Source organism: Bipolaris victoriae, assembly GCF_000527765.1.
Source record: "Bipolaris victoriae FI3 unplaced genomic scaffold scaffold_78, whole genome shotgun sequence".
In the NCBI taxonomy this organism is placed as follows: domain Eukaryota; kingdom Fungi; phylum Ascomycota; class Dothideomycetes; order Pleosporales; family Pleosporaceae; genus Bipolaris; species Bipolaris victoriae.
The window spans coordinates 72,821-92,253 of NW_014575314.1; the positions used below are offsets into that span (position 1 = coordinate 72,821).

Genomic DNA, 19,433 nt, shown 5'->3' on the forward strand with positions numbered 1-19,433 from the left:
TTCTCCTTCAAACATTCATCAAGGTGTACCGAAGTCGTTGCAATGCAGTCGTGAGCAGCGTTACGTCGTAGAGGGTATGTCGCAAGACACGATGGACTGAGGGAACAAAAAGTCTGGAAATCTGACAATCGAAATCCGAAATATGTTCCAGCTAATGTGCCGAAGCAAGCAGCATTGGGGTCATCCCTTTGCCAGTCTAGAACAAGATGCGAAAGCTGTGAAGCCGAGCTGATGAAATATTCGCGGCCGTAAATCGTGAGTGCAGAGCATCATGAGTCGAAAGAAATTGACAATCAATCCGGTATATACACGCCAAGTTGTGCGTTAGTATCGAGGCGCCTCCGCCTGGCATGCCATGGCAGCATCATTGGATGTATCATGGAACAAGTGCAGAGAATTAGCCGGTGACGACGTATACATCTTGGAGCCATGAGGATAATAAGTGTCGTCGTGGAATGCTACATGCTCAACCGGATGAGAAAAGTGCGCATCAAATGCAGGAAATGGATGGTGATACAATGGTGTCGAGGACAAAGAAAATCCGGATTGAGACGTGCTGAAAAGGGGGCAACCATCCTGTTGTAGCTCAACCGAGTATTGATTGTACCCTGGGTCGCTGTTAGAGTACTGCATTAGATTGCCGCCATTAATGTAGGTGTGATCATGGAGCGGTGTGCAAGCAGCCATCCCAACGTCTAGGTCCATCTTCTCGCCCAGAGGAAGCCCATGCATCGGTTGCCCAAAAGAAACATTGGGTGTCGTAGTGGTACTACAAGGGCATGTATGGAGGGGAGCAGCTGTATCTCCACAGGCCGAGATAGGTGTCTGCTGGGGAGGTTCCTTTGACCTGAAGATATCAGATCCCTCAGGTTGGTCCGAAGTCAATTCTTGGCCGCGCAGGTAAGACAAAGTTACACAGTCGTCTATCTCGGTCTCGTTTCCAGAAATTTCGATGTCGGTTTCTGATCTAGGGGCTGTGCCTTCGTTGGTTGTTCGAGGGCGCTTTCTAGGATTTACGGGCTCGCGAGCTGGCCTAGTGAGCGGTTGCCAGGTCACTCGCTTTCCTTTGCCAGGATCTGGTTTACCAGAGCCCTCGTAGTGGCCGTGCAATGCAAAGTGATCTTCGTATAGCTGCGCAGTCTCGAACAAGTTGGGCAGGATCTCTGCTAGGGCCCGACTTTGCATCTTCTCACTAAAGTTGGATCCTTTAGATGAAGAGAATTGCTCAGGAGGTGTTGTTTCGACAGCATACTGGGCTGCTTGCCGAAGTTTCGCCACCCAAGAACCTTTGCGCTTTTCCTTGTCAATGAGACGGTGTTGAAGCATAATGTCGACTGCTAGCGTCAAAAGCCCTAAGAAGCGTTAGCTGTCGACCCATACATAATCAGAGTGGCTACCTACCCGCCTTATCAAGGTGTGATGGCTCTTCATAGTTAACGTCTCGAGGCCACCAGGGTGGAGAGCATTCCTCGGGCTGGTCTTTGGGTAGCTGTTTATGATATCGCCCGTAACGGCTTAACCGCTTAGGCTCAATCTGCTTAATCCAAGCTGTAACAATAGGGCGCAGAGGCTTCATAGTAAGTTCATCAAGTCTCCGGCGGAAGAATTTCTTCAACTCATCAATGTCACCAATGTAGAAGGTATATGTCTGCTCAGTTGTAATCTTGACATCCTCACCAAGTTGCCTATCCTCCTCGTCGCTTGTGCTCTGAGCCATGGGCTGCGAACGCAGCTTTCGTCTACTGGATCGAGTTCTCTTTCGTGTACTAGGCAGCGTCCTGGGTTCAGTAGGTGCCCTACCTAGTCCTTGGGCCATGGTCGGCTGGCATAGCTGTAAGGAAGCGGCTTTGGGCGAGGCATCGAAGCAGATATCGTTTTTCTGCGACGGCCCTGAACCGCTCCACAGGTGCTCGAAGCCGGGAATGGGCTCGTAGCACAGCTGCTCACGGCCATCTGGAGAGGTGATCTTCCAGCAAGTCTGCGCGATGGGAATAGGTATCGCGATGTCGATTCGTGATTCATCTTGCTTGATGGGCACTGGTGCTTCGGGGTGATGCGAGGATTTTTCCTGTACATGTTAGCACATGTCCTCCTTGCTTTTGCCAATTCCAGCGAGCTGGACATATAAAGAGATGCACTTGCCCGTGGTCTTCGAGCAACCCCACCACCACCATTCGCCCACGGGTCAACGCCATATTGGTCCACTTTCATTGCAGCGCCACGCTTCGACCGTATTTGTTGCTGGTCGTTCGGTAGGTTTACGAGCCGGGATCGTGACCGTGCCATGGATGATATACTGAGCTGCAGCTAACAAGACTTAACCCATCAACATGTGCATATGCCAGAAAGCAGTCGAAGATAGCGCCGCAATTGCGAAGAATCTAAATCATGGTGAGCGTGTATATCAATCCAACACATGACCCATATGTGAGCAAAAACCTATTTCCAGTACAGGAGAACAAAACAGATGAGGTCAAGGCGGCTCACAGATAGCCTGCAGGACATAGTATCTGGCTTCGCAAACTTCGCTTGGGTCTTTGTGCAAACAGTGCTTACCTGAAGGAGCAAGATATACTCTATCTCCCAACTTTCAAACTAACAGTACCCTTCTTCGCTTCTCAAGTCTGACCAACGCGAACTCGAAGTCGTGTTCAGCCAGCCTAACTCGGTCAAGGAAAAGGAGGAGCGTGACGCACTAGCCACGATACTGACCGATCTTGTGAGGACTGTTCTGGTGACAAACTAGGACAGAATTCCGGTATCAAGGATAGAAGGTAGCGAACAGGATTTTGAGAGGGACAACAGCAATAGAACCGATGTTATTAACTGTGACCTCTAGTAGCCCATGTCTAGCTGGCACGGGCCTATTGAATCATCCCAACCATATGCCCCTGCGGCCTCTCAAGCAGGTCTTTTCGCAACCCCTGGCAGCAAACACCAAGGAATTATGTTAAAAACGGCGTCCGCGGAAGCATCCTGATCAGCAATGACAGTTGTAGAGTTATACGATGCTCCAGCCAACAGGTCATTCTCCACCACAGCTTGTGGAGACGCCATTTCGCGCTGGCTACATCCTTAGACATACCTCGTAAGCTTTTTTGGGTCTTCTGCAAGTTTACCCAAGTCCAACTAGTAAAATGACGAGCAATAGGCTATGCTAGGGTCCTAGACGTTTTCACCGCAAGGATACTTACAGAAGGCGGCATAAACGACGTTGACGCGCATGGGGCCGTTATCGCTCAATCCCACTATGCAGATCTTCGAATCCTGCCCGACTGTTATGTGGAATTGGTGCTTCAGGCTGACTCCCTTTTACAGCTTTGGACAATTTTTCAATATTCTATCCAAGAAGCATTCGAACAAAGCCTGCTCATGAACTGCTTCTGATCCAAGTTCTATTTTCTTTACTACTAACATCCCACATATACCCCCACATGAACCATTAAGCAGTACTTTTGCAGGGTCTAGTTACGTCTGGCAATCAGTGCGCCTAGTATGATACAGGCAGCAGCACCTCCGAGGACTTTTGCATTACCACCTCGCCTGTCACCTGCCACCCTTGTACTGCCGTTTAAGACACATACAGTTCATCCGAATTTCTGAGGGGCAAGTCCAAATGGGCACGCGGCACAACCGCCGAAAGATTTTGCAATACCGTCCAAAAGTCTACCCACCAACAAATATTATTTTTCAGCAATCTGTTACTAGATCTCATTCCCGACGAGTCATTACCGATCTTCCAAAAATCTGGCTCGATCTCATATACCAGTGTACCGCGAGACCGCTTACCAGGTGCCCGGCAGAAGATTCTGCTTCCAATCTGACATGAAGCATGATCGATCCATCTCACAAGGCATAATGCATAAGCAACCTCACTAACCTCGCTAAACCTTACTGTTTTTAATATAGACATCACCTGCTGAAGAATGCCGTAAAATGTCGCCTTCCTATCTCTTGTTCCACTCTGAACGTTGGACAACTGATTATCTGCTCATACCACATGACTTCGAATCGAGTCGAAAAAAAAATCTAGCTATGACGATTATCCGTAATAGGAATTCTAGAACGCGGCGCCTACCGTGACGGGAGCACACTGGACTAGCGGTGCGGAGATCATGCAATGTATCATCCCACGGCTTTCAAGCCGTCACACAGGGGTTCACCCACACCAGCAGCGCGGCATGGCTGCAACCGTTCCGCCGACGGATGGCATTCCCGTTCGGATATACATCCACTTCCCCCAGCCATTCGTTTCACTCCTTCTACCTCAAGGGGAATAAGGATCCAATGCCCGCCCTGCAGCCACCGGAAGGCGAAACGCTCCCCCACGCGAGGTTACACAACCGAGTCAGGAGCAAAGAGCCTCGTGTATGCAATGTGATACAACACACCCAATTCACAATTCCTCCGCTCACCGACTGACTCTTTTGTGTCGGCAAGGCTGCATCGGGATTTTTGTGACCATGAAACGTGCTGATTACGCCACGTCCGCGTGAAGCATGGACAGGGAACGAGATTACACGCATGCCTCTAGTTCAACACTGATATCCGAATCATCTCTGAGATTTCGATTTGGTTCTAGCATACAAAACACTGCACACATATACTGTAACATACGCTTGAAGCAATTCATTGCCACCGCCATTTCTACTGCCCAAAGAAGCAAACCAACACTCAATACAGGAGACAACACCTCCACTAGTACACCTGAATTAAGCGCTAACAGACCCAAAGTAGGTAAATGTGGACATCACATACATGAACTCTTCCCCATCTTCATTTTCAAATTAGAAAAAAATCAGCGTAACATACTGCCTACATCACAATGTGACCCCCCTTCCTCTTACAAAAACCCACAAGATAAGGAATCGCAAAATCCATCTCCACCAACGCATACACCCTATCTGCATACCCACAAAAGAAAACGCGATTGAATCAAGATCCTAACCCCACACCAAAAAGCGTGTCTAGAATCTTGAACCAAAACAATAAAATACATCAACATGCTCAGTTTCTCACACACTTCAAATTAGAACTATCTCAATATCACTCTACTGACGCTCTCTTTTCCATCCCCCCCCACACTATGCTTTTTTTCCGGCCAAAACCTCCCACGCCAAAAACCCCCACGGCAACGTTAAATTCCCATACCAAGCCACAAAAAAGGGTACGGCACGGTACGGCACGGCACGAAACGGGAAAACCCCAAAAAATCAAGCGAAGAAAAGACAAGGTGAAAAAAAGATGGAAGGAAGGGAGCTAACAAAGAGCCTTTTTTTTCTCTTTGCCGCTTCCGCTTCCGCCTCCCCGCGGATGACGTTCGGTTAAGCAAGGTTGCATGCATGCATGCAGTCAACGATAGAAAAACAAAAGACGGATACGCCGCGGAATGCGAATATGAATTCTACGTACATACAATTACACCTTTCATTCCATTATACAAGCTTTTCTTTTTCCCTTTTTAATGCTAGTATACTACATCATCCCCAGTCCATTCTTCCTTCCCAAACACCATTCATAAATTAAAATCCCTTACAGCGAAGCCTGTGAAATATCCAGCGCATTAAGCAGCCCCGCCTCCTTAACAAGTTCGTAGAACAATCCCTTACTCTTCACAAGTTCAGCAGGGGAATCAAATTCCTTGACTTCACCCTTATCAAGTACGATAATGCGGTCGCTGTCAAGAATAGTGTTGATACGGTGCGCAATGGTGATGATGGTGCGGTTGCTAAACATAGGGGCGCGGAGGGTGCTTTGGAGCATGGCGTCTGTTTCGACATCGACGGCGGCGGTTGCTTCATCGAGGACGAGGATGTTGGAGGGGGTGAGCAGGGCACGGGCGAGCGAGACGAGTTGGCGTTGGCCGGCAGAGAAGTTGGAACCGCCTTCGTTGACGGTGGCGTCCAGCTTACCGGGCATCGAGGCAATGTGGTCCTTAAGGCGGGCATGTTCTGGAATAATTGTTAGTTATTGTATCTGTATCGAGTGTAGAGGAACGTACCTAGGACGCTCCAAAGCTCGGTATCATCGTGTACATGCCCAGGGTCCAGGTTATCGCGTACAGTGCCTTCAAAGAGCGCGGCATCTTGAGGGATGATAGCCAAACGTCGACGAAGATCCAAGAGTCCAATGGTGCTTGTGTTGAGATTGTCAATGCTTACGAAGCCCTCTGTGGGTTCAATGATACGGAACAGCGCAAGGGTAAGTGAACTCTTGCCAGCGCCAGTACGCCCAACAACACCAATCTTTTCCTTTGGCTTGATGGAGAGGTTGACATTCTTCAGCACAAGATCTAGACCAGGTCGGTACCTAGTGCTGTAGTTGTTGAAAGCAACAGCGCCTTGTGCTGGCCAGCTGATTGGTGGTCTATTCTTGGAGATAATTTCGGGCGCTTCGCTGGGCAATGCGGCATATTCAAGCACACGTTCCACAGAGACAATGTTGGTCTCCACCTCAACGGTCTGCCGGACGATCCAGTTGAGACTTTGTGTAATCTGGAGCGCATAGGACATGGCCAGACCGACCCAACCAGCGTCAAGTCCGCTGTGGCTCGAGACGGAAATAATAGCGAAACCCGCAGCAGCCAGGATGATAACCGAACCAAGAAACTCCAGGCGAACTGCAAGCCATCGATTGGCATTGATGGAAGGGTAGTATGCGCGTAGATTAGCGTCGACACGCCATTCATTCTCCATCTCGAAACGCTTCTGCTGGCCGTAGGCGCGGATCGTACTCATGCCACTCAAGCTCTCTTGGAAGTGTGCATAAATCGGGCTTCGGCTGACACTGTCAAGTCGCTTCAACTCGCGGGATGTGCGTAGGTAATATCGCTGAATGTAGAGATAAAGCGCTCCAAGAGGCAAAATCAGAGCCACGAAGGCTGGTGTTGACCATGAGATAACAACAAGGGTAAACCCGGCTACATCGGTCAGTCAAGTGTTACACACCGGGTTGGATGCGGGGTGGCTGCATACCTCGGGCAGAATTAACGAAGAGCATGTTGAACGTTCGGCTACAAGCGTACGTTAGACAACCTGCTGCAAGTACGTTAGGGAATGGGAAGCGACTTACGCTAGCACCTCGTCTACTCTGTATATGTCACTGGTTCGTGAAGTTAGCAAATGTCGGCATATACACTAGAGCCGAAGACGAGTCCTCCGCGGAATCCTTCAACGAACAGTTCATAGGGAAACATAGGCCGATTCACTGAGACAGTCCCTAGTAAGAATGACGGCTTACCTTGAGAAGCGGTTAAGGATGCGTCCTGCAGGCGTTGTCTCGAAAAAGCTCATTGGCGAGCGGAATATTGCGAAAGCCATCCGCTCATGTAGCTTACGACTAGCCTACACGGGGTGTCAGTGAACGCAAGCCAAGCTAGCCCAGTAAGCAGATACACACCTCAATCGAGCAGAAGATCCATAAAATGAGGGTCTGTACTACCACGAGTGCAGCTGACCCTACACCAAACGAGAAGTAGATGCCGATATATCGTCCCACATCAGGGTTTCCACCATACCGCTGATTGACATCTGACCAATGCTTGAGCCACACGTTTGCACCTGTATCGCAGCGTTAGCGTTGAACTGCAAAAAATGCGAAAGTGACAATCCAATGGCGCACCAAACGGAGACGCCAGTGATTCCAGCCCCTTCGCGACCTTTGAACATACCAATGGAAGTGGTCTGGGCCCCAAGAAGGAGCATCAGATAGATACCGACAGCTACAAGATTACTCGTCTTTGCGTACTCGCCATAAACGGACCATTTGACTTTGCCTTGCTCCTGGAATTCCTTTGTTTGCTTGCTCTTCAACGGCGCACCCTCTTCATCAGTAACCTTGCCACGAGGTCCCTTGAAGCTTGCAGTACTGGCACGACGGAGGGTGTTGAAGCTTGACTTGCGGGCTGTGCCACCTCCGACTCTCAAAGGAGCAAGATGCGCACCGCCTTCCTGAGCTGCTTCGGCTTCGGCTTGATCTTCCTCGTCGTCCTCACCAGGGGGAGTACCACCATACACGGTGCTCTCGGCGTCGCTCATGATGCTATCTGACATACGGGTGCTATCATCTTCTCCTTGGTCTTCGTTCTGGGATGTCTTGATTAGTTGGGCAATTTCACCCTTCATTGCCATCAGTTGACCGTAGCTACCCCTCTCAAGAATTCTACCCTCACGCAACAGCAAGATCATTTCAGCTTCCATAAGTACGGGGATGGAGTTGGTCGCGAGAATTCTAGTCTTCCCTGCGAGCAACCCTTTAGGTCCGAGCACGTTGTTGATGAGATGTCTTGCTACATGTTGATCGACGGCCGATAGACAATCGTCAAGCAAGTAGATATCTGCGCGGGCATAAACAGCACGAGCCAAGGTGAGACGAGCCTTTTGTCCGCCGGACAAGGAAATACCGCGTTCGCCAACTTCGGTCTGGTCGCCATCAGGCAGAGATGCAAAGTCATCGCGTAAGGCACAAGCGTTAACAGTCTTCTCGTAGAATTGAGGATCCCAACGGTGACCAAAGACAATGTTCTCTCTGACAGACGCATTCATGACCCAAGCCGACTGAGGTACATAGGCTGTCTTTCCCCTTAGCACAACCTCTCCATGAATCTTCCACAAATCACCAAGTACGGCTTGGAGAAGCGAAGACTTGCCCGCACCAACGCGACCAACAATGCACGTGAGCTCGCCCTTGTGCGCAGCAAAGTTGATGTCATGCAAAGCCCGGCGTTCAGCGTTCTTGTCCCAAGTGAAGCTAGCATCACGAATGCGGACCGACTCATCTCCCAACTCAGTCACTGCATCCTCGCGGATAACGGCATCCTCTTGTAACTCGTCGGCAGTCAACAAGCCAGTAATACGACTCACCGCAACGCTAGCCTCGACAATGGCGGTAATGACCATGGGGAGAATAGCCAACGGGAAGGTAAGAAGGTTGAAGAGTGTAAGCGCAGGGAACACAATATCGGTTGTCAGGGCACGGTTTTGCGTGAGGACAAAAACACCGAAGGTGGAGCAAGACACGAGGAAGGGAGTAGTAGACCACGTGAAGGTCGAGAAGGCCTGAGTGGCGCCAATCTTACGGAGGGTCTTGAGTTCTTGGTCGTTTCGGATGGTGTTCAACCGGCTAGCGAAGGCGGTAGTCCAGGCGTAGAGCTTGATAGACTTCATGTTGTTGAGAATCTCCGAAATCAGCTTCGTACGCGAATCCTTGTTCTTCATTTGCTCTTTCTGCAATGTCTTCATCCATCGTGCGATTACTCCGTTGACGGGAATCATGACGAACATGGCAGCCACTCCTGCGAAGCAGCTTACACCAAGCAACTGATATAGCGAGAGCATGCACAACACAATCTGGAAGGGAGCGGACCATAGCTGCTGACCGTACTGCGCGAGATCCTGAAGACGCTGTGTGTCCACAGCCATATAGTTGACGATGTCTCCAGTAGACTTCGCCGCTCGGCCTTCGTTGGACAGACGGGTCGACTTTGCGTAGATGGCAGCAGTAAGAGAGGACTTGATGCGCATGCCAGTTTCGAACGCGCGTTGGAAGTATTGATGGAGACAGGCTGTCTGTGAGACTGACACAGCGAACATGGCAATCGCAATAGCAGCACCACGAATGACAGGCTGGGGATTTTCAGTGCGGTATGAGGCCACAAAGGTAATGAGCAGCCTGAGTAGCTGGGGCTGAACAAAGTTCAAAACGTCACTTATAGTCTTGATGAGGGCTCCTCGGAAGTATGGACCACCGAAAGAACGGAACAGGGCAATCCAGAGCGATGGGTGCTTCTTGGACATCTCGTACTCCCAGGCCTTTTCAAAGGTGGATGCAGTGTGCCGAGTCGAGTCGCGCTTTCGCAGATTCCACAGATCATCCTGAGTAAGGAAAGTCTGGTAACCCCTCTTCATCAGCGGTGTCATCCAACCAAAGGTCAAGACCGAGAAGATGTCGGCGTATTCGTATGGACATTCATCCTCATGCCCGAGCATATCATAATCGCTCATGCGCTTCGGCACCAGCCATTCCAGGACAAAGGAGAGGGCCGCCAGTCCAACACTAGTGCAGAAGACTGCAAAGTATGCCACATGTTCGCGGTGGATTTGTTGCGAAATGAGCGAGCGGAGCTTGACGGCGTAAGCGATGAGGAGGAGAAGCCAGTAGAAAAGCACGACACCGTTTGGATTGCGCGATCTCCAATGTTCGATATATTGGATGTGGAAGACGACAATGAGGGAGAGAATGGTCAGGACGGTGGTCCAGAAGCGAAAGTCGCCTGCCCAGACGTGTTTGTAGTATTCGATCTGAAGGGCTGCCTGAGTAGCGGTTGTGCCAATAAGAGCTCCAATAGTCGTCTGTTGGAACGATGGGTGTCAGCACCTGTCAAACAAAAACATGACGTAGATATTGACAAAATGTGAAGCATACCAATTTCGCGTAAAAGTGCCAGTTGCGCTTCACCGGTTGCGGTGAGCAATGCCTATATAGATACCATAACGCGCCGGCTCCTCCCAAAACACCAAACACGGCTACGACAGCTATCCAGACATCGAGAAAACACGGCGTGAAGTCGTATCGGATCGGGCTGATTGGGCCCCAACCCTCAGGATTACCGCATAATGGCTGTCGGTCAAGCCTCGAGGCCGTCAGGTAGCCATGCGCAAGCCGTGCAGCGGGGAGAAAGGGCGTCTGTTGTTGTTGCACCTGCATCGATTGGGTCGTGTGAGTGTGCTGATTGCCTTACTCTGGTGTGGCAGAGTCGAGGCAGATCAAGACGTCCAAAGGCGGCGAGGATTCCGGGGTTGAAGGCAGACGCGGCGCGAGCTGCACATTTGACATGGAAGCTCGGACCAGCTACATGATATAATCATTCCCAGTTAGCCCCGCTAACGCCGCGGCCGCTTAGACACGAGCTGCTCCTGTAGTTCATTGGCCTTTGAACAACGCTTCTGCTTCATTCTACATGTATCTATACGGAAAAACCATGTGCCAAGTGCTGCAAGACTTTGGCTACGTTTCTATGCTGTATATCTCTGGTCTAGGAGGACGTCAGCACTCGGATGCCTAGCAAGACTCACCGAACCCGTGGGCCGGCTGCCGACGGAGCATCGGATTCCCGCATCCGCGTCCGTATCAATTCAACACCAGGTCACGTGCTCTACATTGGGATACAAGCATGCACGTACCGATGTTGTACCAAGTCGTATCAAGACGAGCATTTGCATCTATGCTGAATATGTCTCTAGGCACCACGAAAGATCGTCATTTTAGAATCAATTCACCAGGATGAGATTGATCCCATCTATTAATGAACGGCTGTCGATGGGTTAATCACACCAATCACAAGCCTGCCAAATAATATCCTCCCAAGACCAAAACTCACATGGAACAGAACGCCAATATTGCTTATGTCTCAATCCACTTCCCGTGTCTTAATCGAAAAAATAAATAATAGAATCTTAATCAATCTATAACGCATCAACAACCCATTTCTAAACATCGCTAAACATACATACATGCATCTAATATCTACCTATACTTACTACTATTATAATATTTCTTAAAAACATGGGTATCACACATAAAACTCTCTTCACCTCTCACCCGCCTGCTCCCTCTTAGCATCCCGCTCCTCCATCAGTCTCACCAGCTCCTTAAACTTCTTCCTCACAACATTCGGTCCTTCAGCCCAAAACTTGCCATGCAACGCATGCACCCCGCCATCGACATCGCGCTGATTCGCGAAATTCGAACTCCACTTCCAATCCAGCTCGCGCCACGGCATGGGCCCGTCACGCCGGAAAACATAGTTGAGCATGTCCTGTTCCATAAAGGTTGTGGGGAAGCGACGCTCAATCTGCATCACATCCATGAGGTGGTCGTACATTTCCTGTTGTGGCGCAACCATGAAGAAGCCGCCGTTGGCGTAGTTGGTTTGTACGGGTGGCACGAAGTGGTCGAAGCCGCCTTGTCCGCCGTTCTCGGAGCGCCCGGCGAAGAGCCATTGTTTAGGTAGTGGACCCTCGTCTTGTTTGATTTCCTTCTCGCGTATGAAGAGTGTGGGGGTGAGCTGCGTGACGATGGGCTCGCGGAAGATTTCGTCTATGCGGTGCATGATCATGTAGTCGGCGTCCATGTAGAGGATGCGCGAGTACTGTGTTTGCTCGAAGACGCGCAGCTTGGTGAATTGTTCGGACCATCGCGGCTCGGAGGTATGGATCCATGATGGTAATGGCACGTCTTCGAGCGGAATGACAGTTGCGCCGTCTTTGCGGAGGATCTCGCGTTTCGATTCGGGTAGCTTGGTGCCGCAGAGGACAACAAAGCCAATGTCGGGGTTTTGGATACGCGTCTCAGGGACCTGCAATAGCTGATACGTAAGCATCCGGGTCAAGTTGAAGTAGGTGTCGTCGTTGGCTTGGCCGGTCAGGAAAGTCGCAATCGCAAGTGTCGGATTGCCGTGCGAAGAAGCCGGTGAAGTTGTAGCGCCGTTCGATTCCGGAGATGAACTTGAAGAATCGCTTTCTTCCTTCCCAAGCGCTGTATCGCTGCTTCCAAACAGTGGCCAGTCCGCCGAAGTGATGTGCTGTACATTGCCACTATTGAACACCAGAAATGCCGCATAGAACAGGCCGATGGCTATGCACACGTAAGCAATCCATATCCTATCTTTGATCAACATTGTTGCTCGAGTATCGTATCAGCGAAAAGTTGAAGGTTATAACAGAAGATTAATTCAAGTCATTCAAAATCTGTTCCACGCGGCCGCTCGTATTACTGAGTAGTAAGCGTCAGCGATGACCCACTTCCGTCATGAGCCTGGAGGGATACCGCTGCAAGAGCTCTTCAAAGTTTGAGAAACCACAGGGTATTTTGGGAATCCGCTCAACGGATTGAGTGCAAAAGTCTCGCTTGCTAATGATTGCATCGGCTCTGCTATTTTGATAGAATTATCATGGCTCTTTGAGGCTTCATATCGTGATACCATGGCTTCACCCCACTAAAGTTCGTATCGCGCCCTCAAATGGCCGGTCGAAGATAACGTTACGAAGGCGTTTATGTACATATTTGGGTACGCTCATGGGCATGGCTTGTTTCCGTACCACTCTGATCATCACAAGTTGTCACCTGGGGTTAGTGCTTAGCAGTGGCGTGGCTGTGTCCGTACCCAAACCTCAGTAGTAGGGTTGCCCGCACTTCTGAATGCGTGTTAATTCATAAACAGCGCGAAACAAACTCCCACAATACGATCGAATCGGATTGGGCGGTCCTTTATCGAGAACAGTTGCAACACTATGGTGCTCTCGCAATAATGGCGAGGAGGAACAGAGAACAACGGAGAAAGGAGCAGTTGTCCTCAAATCTCAACACGGGCCACATTCGGCGTTTTTAATGCCGATCGTTCGTAAATAACACGGTCTGCTGGCTTCGAGAAAATCTTTATCAATTCATACAACTATCTTCAAGTGTCTAATTATAAAGGTAGTATGCCTTGAACAGCTTTTACACACGACAAGTATCTCTAGATATTTGCACTTTCTAGGTTGCTGAAAATTCCCTCGCGCATCCGCACATTAGGTGGAAATGGTTCTCGTATTCAAGGTATCTGAATTACAATTATAGCCGGCTCTATTATTGGCAAAAGATCAATGACATCAATTGCTCTTAGATGAAATAAGCGCCTGGATAGTGGTACAGGCTGAATGCAGAACGGCCACTGCAAACATCAGTTCAGCCCTAGCTTCGGATGGTTAGGAGATCCATCGTTGGTCCCGCTAGCTTCCCTCTCAAAGCTATTTATAGCTAGGCTAGTAGAGTAAACAAAACTATCTTTTCCGCTCGCAAACGGCTGGCTTTAGCTACTCAAGCGAGTATATAGAAAAATTCAAGGTGATGGCCCAGTGTTAAAAATAGTCATCGTTGTCTTTTTACGGGTCTTGAGTGTGTCACACTCGGAGCCGGAATGGGGTCCTCGTCGATGACTTCAAGTTTTGTCGACTCAAATGTAGTCACAAGATCGTAAACATCCGTGCCTTCGACTGCCGGCAAAAAAGTCTTGTTGTCGACATCCTTTGGTGTAGTCTTATTTGAAGCAACCTTTTTTGGTGGTTTGGGTTTCTTTGAAGATCGGTCTTTACTACTGTTGGTGGGATCGAATCCAAGAAACAATGCTTTGGGCTGTGAATGAAGTGCTGAATCGAATGGAGACTCAGTCGCGGGTTTCGGCAATGAGATCGAAGTTATGCTGCTGCTGTCGCTGCTGAAGTGATATTTCGTCGGCCATGGTAATCCAAATATCTCGCCACCTTTGGGATTCTTCTTGATCTCTGATCTTCGTACAACCTGTCCTAATTTCTGAGTTTCATCCTTGGGTTTACTGTTAAAAAGGCTGCTTGTATTTTCCTGGGTTCTGGGTCTTAGACTAGGCGATTTTGCGTTCCCGTTATGAGTTTTGGACGAAGGTGCCTTTGGGACATCCGCTCCATTGGTGGTGTCTGACCCAGATAGGCCAGGCAAAGGGGGTTGGAGAATAACTTGGGGACTCTCCCGGGTACTTCCGGACTTGATATCCAATTTCTTGGTATTAGGCGTGGGTACGTCGAGGTCTGCAGAACTCTGTGCATCGATGTGTCCACTTTTGTGAACATTCTTAGCGACTTGAGAGATGGCCATCTGCAGTCTTGGCTTCAAAAGGCGTGAGGACCATGTGTGCATATTTCTGATGATAGCACGCAATGATGCAACTCCCCACGTCAATTCTATTGATGTTGACCAAATACAGACCATACGCTACTAAGTGTCAGTGTTAGGCAAGAATTGAGATGAGCTTCGCTGACCTGTATTGGGATTGCAAATTCTTTTGACTTATCCTGGTATGCAAGCCAAACCTTCACAACAGGACCGACACATGTGAAGGCAATAACAGGAGGCGACTGTAAAGAGCAGCTATCTGAGGCCTTGTTGAATAATTGTGCCTGGAGATCGAGAGCAGCAGAGGCGGCATTGGCTGCTCGGCGAAAACACCTTTCTTCAGCAACGTCATCGGTATCTGGAACATCTTTCTCGACTTCCACGATGGCCCAAGGAAAGCACAGTCGGGAGGAGTTCTTCCATCTCTTCCCACTAGAAAGTATTGCTTCTTTCTTGAGCTTAGTTGTTGGCGCACACGCTATACTCTGCTCTACAAGTTTCATCAAAGATTGAAGTGAGAATGATTGAGCAAGCTCGTCTCGCGCAAATCCTTTCATGCTGCTTGTTGTTGAAGTCTGGATTGGAAACCCGTACGTCAAATCCGGCCTAGGCTGTCCACGTTTGGGCGCCCAAAGACTTGATTTCACGAAGTTGTCAAAATTACTCCATGACAAATTTTCAGAGCTATGGCTGGATGTTAGTTTTTTTTGATGAAGAATGAGGGGGCAGCAACTTACACCAACCAGTCATCTAATGCGGAGCTTACCAGATGTCAGTTTGTAACAATCAAGTTGATATACAGAATGAGTTACATCCAAGGAGAGGAGGAAACCGTACCTGAATCCTGATTGCTGAAGTGCCTCATCACTGAATGGTATGAATATTTTACTCTTCCAAAACGTCATCCATTCCTCTGCCGAGTCGCCCGCTATCTTTCGTGCACTCTCTGCAATGTTTTCGCAATCTTTGAGGGTTTCGAACGACTTTGACTGGCCTTGTATGCGCTCGTGATGTTTGACATGAACGAAAGCCTTTTCAGGGGGGCAAAGACACCAGCGTGGACCGATGTACACATCACCATACGCAACCTGCTCTTTCTCAAGTACCTTTTTGCAGTCATCCGGTAGCATCTCTTCCATAAACAAAAGTCCCTCACGTACTGCATCCACGTGGTCCGGCAAATTTCGGGAAGCTTTTTGTGTGTCTGCATGATTGGCCTGGTGGACATTTGGTTTGTAGTAAATGTTGTGGAGTCTGAGATCCGCTCTACTGAGATCTGCCCTGCTGATATCTCTGCCCATGGTAGAATGTGAATATAAGAGTATCGAAGTGACCGTGTGAGATGTATATGTGAGAATTGATGATTATTTGCTTTTACCTATCTTTGGTTTGAGATACTGCAATCTCCGCTCCCAACGGCTAGTGTGCATTGTTCAGGGGCTAGGCACTGACCATGAGATCGCACGTGACTTTCCGCTGTGAACCGACGCCTGTTGCGACGTTGGTGCGCAGTATTTGGCCAGTCAATAGGAAAAGTACACTGCATCGCAATCGTTCTTTACACTCTCACGCTCCATTGTGCAACACTGCTGCGATCGCGTACCATGCACTCAGCTTGCCTCATGTCTACCAAGTTGTCACCCTCGAGCGCTAATCCAAAGATAGGTTGTAACACAGAGCTTTTGGTAGTACCTATCATGGCTCACTGCGCGTGGCTTGTTTGAGCACCCCGTTTTGGAGTCGCGCAGCTGAAATGACATTTATTAGAACTCACAAGATCTTCACGAATTTTGCCCAGATTAGAAGAGATGATCTTGTCACCCTCTACTTGAAGGCATGACGCATTAACAATCCCTTCATTGATAGTCAGACATACGACGAGAATCAGCGACATACTCAGTGTAGAAGATTAGGTTGCTTGACTGTGAGGTATGTGATTAACTCATACAGTATGTTGGAGAATGACATGGTTGCTACACCCATTGGGCCAATGTGTGCACGTGAAAGTGGAGAGTGTCAGTCTTCGGTCTCTGTTCTGGAAATGCACTGAGCTACGAGGGTCTCCAATTACACTGGAAGCTCAGTCTTAGCTGTCGCTAATGATAGGTTCTTATAGATATATTGGAAGATTGCTGTTCCATGGGGAAAGCTCGCTGTGGCAACTGCATCTCGTGTTTTCGCGGGATACCGTGGTTTGGTGGGCTGGCCTTCGTACCAATGGATTATGTTAACTATTAGTGCTTAAGCCTGCCCCAGGGTCTGTTCGGCTGCGCGTTTTGCGGTTGCGTTTTTGATACCTATTCGGGCAGCGCTTTGACAAGGATTAGCCGCACATGTCGCCACTCGTCCGCCTCTCAACTTCCAAGCGACCACTAAGACACATGGAACCGCCAGAGCACTCTCTCGATTACAAGTATGATCCTAGATGCATACCATAACCGGTCTAACACTATACTAGTCCACTCCAGCTTTTTGCTGATGAGATATCGCTGCCTGACAACTCGGTAGACAAGTTCCCGAACAAGATTGGACCTAGAATTATCTTCCTCCCTGACACGAAACAAGTCCTTAAGGTCGGCTATGGCATAAAAAGCTCAGAAGCAGAAGCGATGCGCCTTTTGGCTTCACGAACGTCCGTACCTGTCCCTAGAGTCGATCGTGTTGGCCAAAGAGGAGACTCTGGGTACATATTGATGTCGCAGGTAGAGGGACAGCCCTTGGCAGAGGTATGGACATCTCTGCCACCAGAGACCCAGGCTTCCATAATTCAACACCTGCGAGGCTACATCCACGAGTGGAGAACTCTTCAAGAAGATTATTACGGTGCGCTGGGTCACCAACCCTGCCAAGATATCTTCTTCAAGCACTTTCCAATGCGTAATGGACCTAAGATCGATTATGGTCCGTACAGAACTCGGAGTGAGTACAACGCCGGGCTTAAGGACGCCTTGCAAATGTCAAGACCGCCTGGGGTCTCCGACCAAAGACATGATGCTTTGATACACAAGATCGAAAGCCTCAACGAGCCCACGATTGTTTTTACGCATGGTGACCTTCACCGTGATAATATTCTAGTAAAGGATGGAAAGATTTCTGGTATTCTCGATTGGAGTTCGTCAGGGTACAGCATCAAGGACAGGGAATATTACGAAGCACGGTCAAGAGCAAGAAATCAGGAATGGAAAGCAGCTCTTGATTTAGTATTTAGCGGGGAAATCGACATGGCCGCGTATTTAATTTTGGAGCAACTTGACAAGGAGCTTGTAGTATACAGCGGATCTTGAGCCACTCGAGCACTGTGTTTTTCCTGAAGGGAATCCGCTTTTACTATCTTCTATTGGCAACCCATCTACCCCCTACAGATTGTGCAAAGTTTGTTGCCGTTTTCCCCACAAGTCCGCTGACCCACTCAGAAGTCCCTGGAGGAACCAGTTCCTCAGCTTCGAGAGCAATGATACAGTTCACTGTCCAATCTTGACACCGGTCTCTACCGTTCCTTGGGGCCGGCTCTTTGCTGATGATGGAATAGGCTTGCGCATATTGAGTGGCGGAGATAGTAACGACCTGGAAACAGCCCTCGGAACTTGGGCTGAGGACAGTTACGCCATCGCGTCGGTCGAGTTGGTACCATAGACGATCACGGTCTATGAGCGACACCTGCAATAGATTGCCTCTGTCTGCCCCGGCACGGTGAAACACAAATGACCAATGGCAACGGTTATTGGGATCGTCGCCTTCCCCGCACACAACGATTGAGAGCGTGTATGTAGCCATCCTTGTAGCTATTAACATAGAACTCAAACAATCGAGTTGTCAACTTACTTTTTACAGGAGATATTATGAGCGAGTTGATGATGCAGCTGAAATTTTCTAATCAGGCTGATATTTACATTCCCATTTTTAAATGGAAGCGAGTCTTTTCTATCTTACAATCTTTCCAAGCGCTTCATATCCATATCCGGCTTACTTCCACACTGAATAGATATACAGGGCTCCGACTAGGAATGGCGCTTCCCGATGCAATACAATTGGACCGGTGTGACTGATTGATTTAGCTGTGACGAAACGTATCGCTTTACTACATCGTATGAGGCTTTTACAACTAGGGGACTGGGTATGCAATTGGTTGGATGCTACTTCTGTTTCATGTTGCTGTGCCGTATTATTCGGTTACCGAACTTTGAGGAGGGGAAGGTGGCTGATCAGGTTACAGTGCGATGTAATATCCGGCTATGACGTATCGCTTACTTACGGAGCTTGAGCATAGATATTGTAACTAGTTGGATACGATTTAATATTGACAGGTTTGTAGCTATGCAAAGGGAAAACATGCTAGTACTACTGATCTATCCTTTGACCTCATCGGCTGTCTGCTCTGCTCTTGGTCCATATGTCGACTTTCTGACGTTAGACAGGGCTGGTAAAAATACGCTTTGAATCCAAGGAAATTCTAGCTAATTTCTAAAGAAAACCCTTTGTCTATTCTTCTGCTTTTGTAGAAGATCCGGCCTGAAAATCATTGAGACTGTCCATCTTTCCTCCCTCGCGATACACGTTATTTTTTCGCCTTACTCACCGCCTTACGAATGACGAGGTATGGAAACCGGCAAGTCGCGACTACCCCATGTTTGGTCCTGCACTGCTCGCGCTAAGGTGAATGTGGCGGGGTCTTGTATGCATACGGACTGATGCGGGACAAGGCATTCGGTTGAGGCGGGGTAGCAATGAGCCACTAGTACGTTGACAAC

General features: G+C 49.0%; 6 protein-coding genes across 6 annotated transcripts; 1 reads left to right on the plus strand and 5 right to left on the minus strand.

Moving 5' to 3' along the window:
• Nucleotides 1-324: 324 nt before the first annotated feature.
• COCVIDRAFT_106361 (hypothetical protein) lies at nt 325-2,059 on the minus strand (the record flags this gene model as incomplete). The annotated part of the gene is made up of 3 exons (XM_014698421.1): nt 325-1,352; nt 1,402-1,796; nt 1,887-2,059. Coding segments are annotated over 3 exons (1,596 nt in total), but the record flags the coding sequence as incomplete, so codon positions are not given.
• Nucleotides 2,060-5,532: 3,473 nt separating this feature from the next.
• Nucleotides 5,533-10,704, minus strand: COCVIDRAFT_28966 (hypothetical protein; the record flags this gene model as incomplete). Its single annotated transcript, XM_014698422.1, has 8 exons — nt 5,533-5,951; nt 6,002-6,919; nt 6,975-7,012; nt 7,072-7,101; nt 7,240-7,343; nt 7,399-7,559; nt 7,670-10,349; nt 10,423-10,704. 8 exons carry the CDS (start codon nt 10,702-10,704, stop codon nt 5,533-5,535), a joined length of 4,632 nt encoding a protein of 1,543 aa, XP_014553908.1.
• Nucleotides 10,705-11,587: 883 nt separating this feature from the next.
• Nucleotides 11,588-12,676, minus strand: COCVIDRAFT_28967 (glycosyltransferase family 8 protein; the record flags this gene model as incomplete). Its single annotated transcript, XM_014698423.1, has 1 exon — nt 11,588-12,676. The coding sequence occupies one exon, from the start codon at nt 12,674-12,676 to the stop codon at nt 11,588-11,590; it is 1,089 nt and encodes a 362-aa protein (XP_014553909.1).
• A 1,232-nt stretch (nt 12,677-13,908) lies between these two features.
• On the minus strand, nt 13,909-15,986 carry COCVIDRAFT_106362 (hypothetical protein; the record flags this gene model as incomplete). The annotated part of the gene is made up of 4 exons (XM_014698424.1): nt 13,909-14,784; nt 14,832-15,369; nt 15,423-15,446; nt 15,523-15,986. The coding sequence occupies 4 exons, from the start codon at nt 15,984-15,986 to the stop codon at nt 13,909-13,911; spliced, it is 1,902 nt and encodes a 633-aa protein (XP_014553910.1).
• A 650-nt stretch (nt 15,987-16,636) lies between these two features.
• COCVIDRAFT_106423 (hypothetical protein) lies at nt 16,637-17,969 on the plus strand (the record flags this gene model as incomplete). Its single annotated transcript, XM_014698425.1, has 2 exons — nt 16,637-16,685; nt 17,194-17,969. 2 exons carry the CDS (start codon nt 16,637-16,639, stop codon nt 17,967-17,969), a joined length of 825 nt encoding a protein of 274 aa, XP_014553911.1.
• A 43-nt stretch (nt 17,970-18,012) lies between these two features.
• COCVIDRAFT_18292 (hypothetical protein) lies at nt 18,013-18,459 on the minus strand (the record flags this gene model as incomplete). The annotated part of the gene is made up of 1 exon (XM_014698391.1): nt 18,013-18,459. One exon carries the CDS (start codon nt 18,457-18,459, stop codon nt 18,013-18,015), a length of 447 nt encoding a protein of 148 aa, XP_014553877.1.
• Nucleotides 18,460-19,433: the final 974 nt, after the last annotated feature.